This window comes from Mus pahari, chromosome 12 (assembly GCF_900095145.1).
Source record: "Mus pahari chromosome 12, PAHARI_EIJ_v1.1, whole genome shotgun sequence".
Lineage (NCBI taxonomy): Eukaryota > Metazoa > Chordata > Mammalia > Rodentia > Muridae > Mus > Mus pahari.
The window spans coordinates 46,024,983-46,034,604 of NC_034601.1; the positions used below are offsets into that span (position 1 = coordinate 46,024,983).

General features: G+C 43.8%; 1 protein-coding gene across 7 annotated transcripts in view; it reads left to right on the top strand.

Moving 5' to 3' along the window:
* Window positions 1-3,121: 3,121 nt before the first annotated feature.
* The window catches only part of Cblb (Cbl proto-oncogene B), a 173,506-nt gene continuing 167,005 nt past the window's right edge, over window positions 3,122-9,622 (top strand). The window contains exons 1-3 of one of the 7 annotated variants that reach the window (XM_021210049.1): window positions 3,168-3,252; window positions 3,747-3,829; window positions 4,557-4,738. In XM_021210049.1, coding sequence (XP_021065708.1) covers window positions 4,571-4,738 — 168 coding nt within the window. In that variant the 5' untranslated portion in view covers window positions 3,168-3,252; window positions 3,747-3,829; window positions 4,557-4,570. Of the gene's footprint in view, window positions 3,294-3,746; window positions 3,869-4,556; window positions 4,739-9,622 lie in introns of all 7 variants that reach the window. The other 6 variants (XM_029544898.1, XM_021210046.2, XM_029544897.1 and 3 more) reach the window with 6 other exon arrangements.

Below are 9,622 nucleotides of genomic sequence, written 5' to 3' on the forward strand. Positions count from 1 at the left end.
GTCTGTTAGCTTGGAATATTACTGCTTAGATACAACATTTCACAAAGTCTACTTAGACAACATTGGTGCCTTTATTAGTGCAGTCTGCCTGGAGAGTATTTTCATGCTTCAATTTTTTTCCCAGCAGTCTTTATTCTTCCTGCTAACAGAAAAGAGGACTGATGACCTACCAGCTAATAAGATGTCACCAAACACCAAGTCCTAATTTGAGCTCAGTTATATATTAACTTAATTAGATATGAGATGACTTTGATAAATAGAGTTCATACATATCAATGTGTGAGTGTATAAGAGTGTGTGTGTGTGTGTGTGTGTGTGTGTGTGGTGTGCATCTATGCTTTCCTGATGGGATGCTTCTATTTCAGTTTGGAAGCTCAATGACTGTGATGGCCAATGTTGGTTGTCAACCAACTTGATTCTATCTTCTATGATGAAAACGCAAGCATCTGGACACTCCTGTAATGAATTACTGTGAAAATTTATTTTATGTGTACGACTATTGTGCTGCAGGACTGTATGTGTACTACGTGCACACTTTTTGCCCACAGAGGTTAGAAGAAGACATTGGAAGTGGAGTTATGGATAGTTGTGAGCTACCATGTGAGTGCCTAGAACTGAATCACAATCCGCAAGAACAAACTCTCTTACCTGCTGTGCCATCTCTCCATCCTGTGAGGTATTTTTCTCATTAGATTATTTGAAGTGGGAAGAACCACCCTAGGTGTAGGCTGTTAAAAACTTTGCTTTTTGCCCATCGTCCTTTATTCTTGCTGGTGGATCCTCCAGTCTGTTGCCTTGGCACCCCTTTTTGAACATGAGAGCCAGCTTCCTTCATTTTCTAATGCAGATTGCGTACCAGCAGCTCTCCAGTAACTGTGTGCAGACCTTTAGCACCAGATTGGGATTAATGAGACACCAGCCTTGTGGGCTGAGAAACTCTTGGATTCTCAGCCTCTGAGTGTGAGAAAGAATTTGTCTGACTACACAGACCACATCATGTGAGTCAGTCTAATAAATACCCCCTTTACATATATTTATATTGTTATATAATACACACACACATATATATCATATCTTATCACTTTTGCTCCTTTAGAGAACCCCAACTAACAGATTCTTATTTTTGTCAGCCTACAAAAAAACACCATCTTAGACCAGTTTTCAGTTGCTCTGGTTAGAAAAGTTTGGCAGCGGCAGAGATAAGGTTTTGTTATGCCTGTGTCCCAGGCAGGGCAGAGGAACAGAACATAATGAGGCTCGTCACTGTATCTCCATGGTGCACTTTGCCCCACAGGCCATTCTATTTTCTTAGTGTCATGGCCTTCAGTTACAAACTGCAATGCAAAAGGAACTGAATATGTATTTTGTTCATTTTACATTCATCCAAATATGAAGATAAGCAACACATTTAATTATAAAGTATAAGATTGGGCATAGCAAAAATCTTGTACACACAGTGCCGGTTTCTTTTGAACTGACTTTAAAGGTGCATTTTATACACATAGAGGATGTAACCACAGAGTTCTTTTAAAATACAGTCTCCACTTAGAAACTTTAGTTACTGTTACGGACAATAAGGGAGATACAGAGGGGCTATGGGGAAGCCTGCACCATGTACATATATAAAACAGAAAATTACTTTTTAATCATTAGTACAGAAATAATGAAAGAAAATATTACTTCCAGATTCATACTTTACTTCATGATTGCTTGAAGGGCCACATTTTGGTTGTTTCCATTACATGAAAATCGAAACTATCTGAATTTAGGGTTGCAGGGGGTTCTATGACAACTCAGGAGACTTCACAGTAATAATTGTAGCACTAAAATACTTATTAGGGAATGGCAGAACCAGGGAGACACATTTATCAGCTGGTTAGAAAATGCTTGTATGTATGTATGTATGTATGTATGTATGTATGCATGTATGACTTTTAAAAAGGTGCAAAGTATCCCACCCAGGAGCCCAAGGTGTGATGCATATCCAGTACTATCAATGGCAGAGGAAATCAGCTCCCAGGTATGTAAACCTGGGGCAAATGGTAGGAGCATGGTGAGCCAAATAGAGAGGAAAAAGGGCATCTGTTTAATGTGTGACTATGATGACAGAAGGGCCCTGGCATCTCACTGTAAGCGTTACCAGATTGTTTCCTATTACAGGGCTATCAAGGACGGAGTCCAGAAAGAGATGACCACTGGAAGAGGATGGCAGATACAGGGTTGTCATTAAAATGAAGACTCATCTACACAGAGGAAAAGTGATTCTGGCAAAAATCCAGCAGCTGAGTTCTTTACTGAGATCTATGGAAAACTTGTTCGGAATATAAAGGTGTCAGATTAGCAATCCCCATTGTGTGGAGTTTTTAACTGTCCTGGCACGATTTACAGAGACTATTTAGCTGAGAGTTGTCAAGTATTTGCTTCCTCATCAGTCTGATGTTTGATCTGGAATCCCTCTAGAACTAATAGTAAAAGGGAAACATTTCAGAAATTTAGGAAGTTTTACTTGGCAATCGGGTTTTACTCTTAGCCTACTCTGTGTGAGGGTAACCTTCATCTTAGAAACTAGGGGACTGTTGCTCTTTATTTGACAGTCAACAAGAAACAAGGTCTTGGACCTATTTGGCTGCTCTCCTGGGTAGCAGTTTGGCAGCCCTAGGGAGATGAATTTCTTAAGCCTGGGACCCGCCCAGAGCTGAGAAGCAGCACCACCCTGGCAGCCTCTACTCTGTTGCTATGAAACAAAGACTAGGAAGGTGAGTGAGGCAGGAAGTCCCGCCTTTTAGCCCCAGTTGGCTTAGACTCCCGCTCGGGGCGCTCACGCCCACCTGCGCACCCCTCATTGGTTAGCTCCCCGGCGCCTTGCCGCTACTTTTCCAGTTCCTTTCCTCGTTCCACTTTTGTTCCACGCTAGCCTAGATCCATTTCCCAACGAGTTCTTCTCCAAGTGGGACGCAGTCGAGTGGGCCTTCCTCTGGGGCCATTGTGTACCGTGGAGGACGTGGACTTGGGGGTAGCGCGGGAGGAGCGTCTCGTCCCGCCCATTGGCTCCGCCCGCTGTCTGGCAGAAAGCAGCCTCTCAGGATTGGTCCGGCGACTCAAGGCCCCGCCTTAGCTCCGCCCCACGCCTTGGTCTCCGGGGATGGCTCAGGGGTGGGGTGGCCAGTGAGTGGTCTCCTCCTCCGGCGGGCGCTGCGGCGGCCTCCCGAGAGTGGCGCGGGACTGCCGGGCGGGCGTGGAGCTGTCTGCACGGTAATTGCCGCGTCCCCGCGTCTCGGTGTTTCTAGATCTCGGTGGGTCCTTCCCCGGAGCGCTCTCTTAGGGTGATTCCACAGAGTCCCCACCCGAGCCACCCCAGCCCGGGCAGCGTGTGTGTATGTGGAGTGGGACCCGCGATCACGCGTGGTTCGGGACGGCCGCGGTGACCCAAGTAAAGGAAGGAATGGGTCATCCCGGGGTTGGACGCCTCTTGCTGGCCCGGGGGCCCTGCAGCTGGACGCGGGCCATCAGGGAGAGGGGACAGCCCTGGCTTCCAGCTGCTGTCGCCGCTGCGGGCCTGAGCCAAGTGGGGATTTAAACAGCAGTCCCTGGCTGGCCCGGGGCCCGGGAGGGAGCGGACTCTGGCTGATCGCCGCCGGTGGGAGGTGCATGCTACTGGCGCGAGATCGGGCAGGCTGTGGGATTGCGAAGCCAGGACGGGGTCTAGGGCTACTTTATCTTTGCTGAGTTCCTCGTCTCTTTCCCAGACCCCCTGAGTGGCGGGCTAGAGGCCCGAGCCTGGAAAGGGCACAGGCGTTCTGAAACAAAGCTTTGGACCACTCGATCCCGGGTAGGCAGACGAGGGGCCACCGGAGAAGTGAACTCCGCGGTGCGTGCCCGCCCTTGCCCGGTTCTCACCGCTTTTCAAGAAGGGGTTGCTTGTTGGTTTGTTTATTTGGCTCTAGGGAAAAACTACTCACCGCACTGCTTTAAAGAACTATTTGTGTGTCCGCAGCTGCTGGCTTTTGCCGGGGGAGGGGGTTGGGGGGGTGGAGGGCAGGGTGGGGGGAGTCCAAGTCCTCCGCCTTTGTTGACAACAGACGTGTCCTTTTTGCGTGTGTGGAGTACTTTGCATTTATGTAATAACTTGGCGAAATCTAACAGCGTGAAGGAGGCTTCTGAGTGAGGCTCCCACCGTGAATTTTAGGGGTTGCAGCTCTAGTATTTTGAATCTAGATTACAGCAGAAGGGGGTGGAGAACATTGTGTTCTTATCTGTTAAAAGTTGTTTTGTTGACGATGTTGAGCTGTAGCTGCATAGAACGCGGGCAGAGGGGATGCATCTTTAACTTCTACTATTTTAAGAGCAAACCTTGGGTCATGGCTCCTAACTTGGAGGATGCGGTTACTCCGGGTTACTAAAAAGTTGAATCTGGGACCCTGGGCTTTGTCACAGAGATAGCGGAGAATATCTTTATTGGGTACAAGTGAGCCTGTTGTTCAGTTCAGGTTCCTGTTGAGGAAATACTTTCATATCCAGCTAACTTTTCCTCTCTTGAAAATCTACCTTGCAAAAAGGACTAAGATTCCAGATGGCAAATTCTATGAATGGCAGAAATCCTGGTGGTCGAGGAGGAAACCCCCGCAAAGGTCGCATTTTGGGGATTATTGATGCTATTCAGGATGCAGTCGGACCCCCCAAGCAAGCTGCAGCTGACCGCAGGACTGTGGAGAAGACTTGGAAACTCATGGACAAAGTGGTGAGTTCCTCATCGCCTTAAATGCGCTTTCTCTGGGTTCTATTTATACGGATGGCTAATAATCACTATTATAGTGATGAGCTTTGGATTTAGGTTGGGCCGTTTTTCTTCAACTCTGTGTTTGCAAAAGTTGAATTCAGAGGAAAGATTTTTTTTTTATTACTCCTTCTAACTTATTATCTTGGTTTTCAAATTCTAGAGCCCCTGGGTGTTACTCCAATCTACAGTTTCTACCATTGGCTACTTTTGCTGGGTGTATAGTATGGTTTGGAAATTTGCTTAGTCTTGTGTGGAGCTGCCTCGTAGGAGATAACAGAAGGCTAACAAATGAACAATAGGCTCTGCTGGAGCACACTTAGGACAAGCTCATGGGTGGTGTTGAAACCTTCACTGGAGAAAGAACCAGGGCTTCTGTGAGTAAGCAGTATTGAAGAGTTTTAGTTTTTATCCCTGGCAACTCATCTTCATTAAGTATATATATATATACATATGTATATATATATATATTTTTTTTTTTTCTTTACTGTTGTTCAGGACATCGATACAGTTTCATCTATGATTCCATTTTGAAACAGGGACCCTTTTTGGTTGTTTATTGTGAAAGGAAAATGTATGCTGGAGGCTGTGTGGCTGAGAGTGTCAAAAACTTCTGTGGTTTTTTTTTTTTTTTTTTTTTTTGCTTGTTGCTTGTTGCTTTTAGATGAGCTCTAGTTTCACAGGAAGAAACCAAACTGGATGGCAGTTCTCAGAAAAGTCCAGTTAGTTAAAGGGGCAGTGTGTACACCTCCCAGGGCCCTGCTGGCAAAACCAGCTGTCTGAGGAGGCTTGGGACATAGATGTGTTGGCGTCCTTCTCGGCACACATTCATAACTTTATGATGTTGGGAAGAAGTTGGGCTCTGCTTGCTGAGTTTGAGACATTTGCAAAGATGCTCCTTTTGAATGATGAACAAAGGCTTTTTGAAATCATTTGGTGTCATTTACCTTGGCTTTGGTTTGCTACCAAAGACAAAATTGGCTACAAAGAAGCCACTGAGTAGGAGTAACAATTTGGGGAGGTGACACTATGGGCTTTATTTTCATGTATTCTTATGGAGGCTGTAGGTAAGATAACTAAACGGTGGGCCTGCCATTGGATGGCCACTGATATCAAATGCAGCCCCAGAGCATTTTTTTTTTTAAACCAGGTAAATAGCCTCAGTATGGGGCTTCAGTGTGACCTATTTAAGCTTCTGCCAATTTTTTCACATTGTTATGTTGAAGTGCTCCAGACAGAATGATGTCATGATGTCAGAACATTGCAACTTGCTGCTTGGGGTCAGCCTTTGGTTTTAGCTTTGGACACTTCGGAATGAAGAATTGTGCAGCTGGAAAAACTGCATGCGTCTGGCAAGCACATGAGTTGTCCTTTGCTTTTCTACCGAGTCTGCTTCTGAAGGTCACCCTTACTGCCTGAGTCATTAACTGGTGGTAGGAGAAGAAATTCAAGGTTTGTTCCAGTTTATCTGTTGCATAAGTAGGCAACAAATGGGTGCCATTTCACAAGGGAGTTGGTCCATCAGCTTCGTTCCTTGAGATGTTTAGCATTTGTATATTTGCGATTGAGCGCCAGAACATAAAAACGATTTATATGGTGATGTGGTGAGCAACAGTTACTGTTAAGTCATCAGTGAAATAGTAAAAAATGAAGTGGTATGCATAGTTTTGCTGCATAACTGGGTGTGAACCTACACATTAACCGCTTCTAATTATTTCACCATGAATTACAGTAAATGCATGGTTATTTGACAGTTAAACAGCTGCCATTGTTCATTAACCCTTCTGTGGGTTTTAACTTGGCTTCTACAGCTGAGTTTGACCCACAAGATACTCTTTTACCCCAAGTCTCTACTTAGTGGGATGTGGGTGCCAGTGTTGGCAAAGGGACAATATGGCTTTCCCAATTCATCTCCATTATTTGTCATAGATGACAATGTGCATACTTCTGTGGCTTTGTGGAGGAAACTCATTTGTCAAAAGAGTTTGGTCTACTTATTTCTACTGTTAACACACACTAAAAGAAAGGCACTGCAAATTACTACTACCAGTTGGCAACATATTATTGAAAGTTGTAATGTAGATGTCTTCCCCAACATGGGTTCATCTCCTTCTGTTTGACAGTGATGAAGGAAGTGGATCATAATATCAACACTATCTGATGATTCTTCAGAAAATTATTACTAGTACAGAAATATGACCATCTGATGTGAGACCTAGAGAAGTAACGACAGCAGTGTGAGTTTACTTTGTGAATACAGAACAGAAGGTTTCAGGTCTAATGGGTTGTTAAAGAAAAGTCAGGCATAAGTATGAAGTTGCACAGTTTTCTTTATGGAGCCTCTTCCCCTGGGGAGGTCTTAAAAAGTATTGCTTTCAAGTAATTACTAAGTAACATAACTCATTTTAAAGGGGGCAGTGAGTCAGTCTTGGGCAGCACAGGATATATCTCAGAAGTATATAATTTTATCATTCCTTGACCTCTAGAACTTAAGATACTCAACTGAAAAGTCAGTTGCAAGTAAGTGTTCTGTTTTCCCAGGGCAGCCACTCTTTTCCAAGGTTACCAAGCATAGGAGAAAACAGTTGTTCCTTGTGTTCTTTGTAAGTTGTGTAACGTTTTTTGTAATCAGTAGCACAGAGTTCACAGCAGTGCATGACCTGAGAAAATAACAAATGGTGGGATACCAAAAGCATACTCCTTAGATAGTTTTCTGGTCTTAGTTCTTCTGATGAATCTAAGAGACTGACCCCAAAACCATAAGGTCAGTGGATGGCTAATTGATAGCACTGACAGAACTATTCTTGAATAATACACATTTAGGTTTAAATACACACAGAATCGTTTGTAGATTTTGTTCTTAAATTGCTACAGGCATGTTTCCATCAACCCTTAATAAACACTTAGTGAGGGTCTGTTATGTGTTACTGAGTGATTATTACTGGGGGTGAGTGGGCAGACTAGGTAAGCCATTACCCTATTTTTGGCCTATAAACCAGGAGGACAGGATCAGAGCTGGACAAGAGTTGGTAATTGCCATGAGGTGTGAAAAGGGCTGGGGTATATACTCAAAAAAAAAAGGTACCATGGAGTCAGGATAGAGGATGCTTACTTCCCTTTCATCACTGGTTTTCAGTCTGGTTTCTGCTGCCCCAGCCTTTTAGGAACAACCTTATTCTGCTCCTGTTAGAAATGCTGAAGCGAAGGGAAGGAAATGGTTGCTAATCGGTGTGGTTGGAGTCATCATTTATTAATGTGAGGTTCCTGAGTGTGGTTTGCACAGAGTCTGAGCCAGGTGATGGAAAACAGAAGAAAGCATTTTCCTCCTAATAGATGCTAAATGCACCGAGTGTACGTGGATGCTCGGGAAATTAGGAAATAATTACTTGATGATAAAGAGCCAAGCAACCTGAGTACCTGCTTCAGTCTTGCTCCACTTGCCGTGTATTTGAAGTTGAGTTGGTGCATCAGTGTTAGAAGTGCTCAGAAAGAGATGCTGCCAATCGGCGTTTGCTTGCCTTTTATCTGTTGTATAGTGCTTAGCCTTAAAGTAACTTACTCTGTCTGTGAGCAATCTCACCACCATGAAATTTCATGTCAGTGATGCTTGAGTTACGTACTTATACATATTTTTTAAAATAATAGTACTGTAGTATTACTTTTTACAAGTCGAGTTCTTCAATACATCTGAAAAAGAGTCTACAAGATTTAAAGTATAGTTCCCTGACCAGCACTGACCGCTAAAGCCACGTGGAACAGCTGTGCTACCCCACTGCTGGGCTACATCCCCAGGGTATTTTTGACTTTTTAAAAATTTTACTCTATTTCCTTTTTCTTTGCAAACAAGATCTCTAAAATGCCCGAGAAGTCTCTCTTGTAGCCTAGCTAGGCCTTGAACACGATATACCGTCCTATATCATCAGACATGAAAGTTTGGGATGCTAATTCTGTCTGTCAGCTTTCCAGGGCTTTAATAAAGGGAACACCATTGATTTGCCTTACCCATGGATTTCCTTTTCCTTCTTGAAGTCCTTCATTAGTAGGTTCCTGGGCCCTATTAAACCTTGATTGGGTTTAATAACACACTAGCGGTTGGGGCAATTTTGCTTATCACTGAATTAGATTTCGAATTTGTGCTGACACAATTGGGATGATTCTAAAGTTTGCTACTAGTGACACCTGGAAAAGCTTTATTTGCCAAAGTAAAAGTTTGAAAGGAGATCTGTGAAGAGTTCGTTAACTTGGCCTATCCCTGTAATAGAAAGCAGGCATGTAATGGAAACCTTAATTGTGACTCATTTGTTAACTCTTAAAAATATTTTAACATTTAGATTTTCCTTTCTTTTAAAAGTTGTTTATATGCTGTCAATTTCTTTACCGCCCCCTACCCACCCAACCCCTGCCAAATTCTAGCTCTGGACAGACATTGTTTATAAATAATATCAAACAGTATATTAAATAAACACTACAATATGATGCAAATACTGTTCCTAGTAGGTAGAGGTGACTGTTGCTTGCTGGAGGTGAGAAGCTGGTGAAAGGTGCTGTCTCTGTGTTCTTAAAGATGGTTTGAACTCGAGGGGCTGGAAAGCATCTCACCGAAGGAATGAAGAGAGGCTGTCGTGTAAGCGAGAGTAAAGTGGAAGAGGATGGTAGAAGTCTCAATAGTACCAAAGAATTTGGACAGCCAGGGCTGTACAGGGAAACCCTGTCTCGAAAAAACAAAACAAAACAAAAAAAGAATTTGGATCCAGTTAGTTTGGTAGACATATAAAGTTTCCTGAGCGCGCGCGGGGGGCGGGGGAGGAGAGAGAGAGAGAGAGAGAGAGAGAGAGAGAGAGAGAGAGA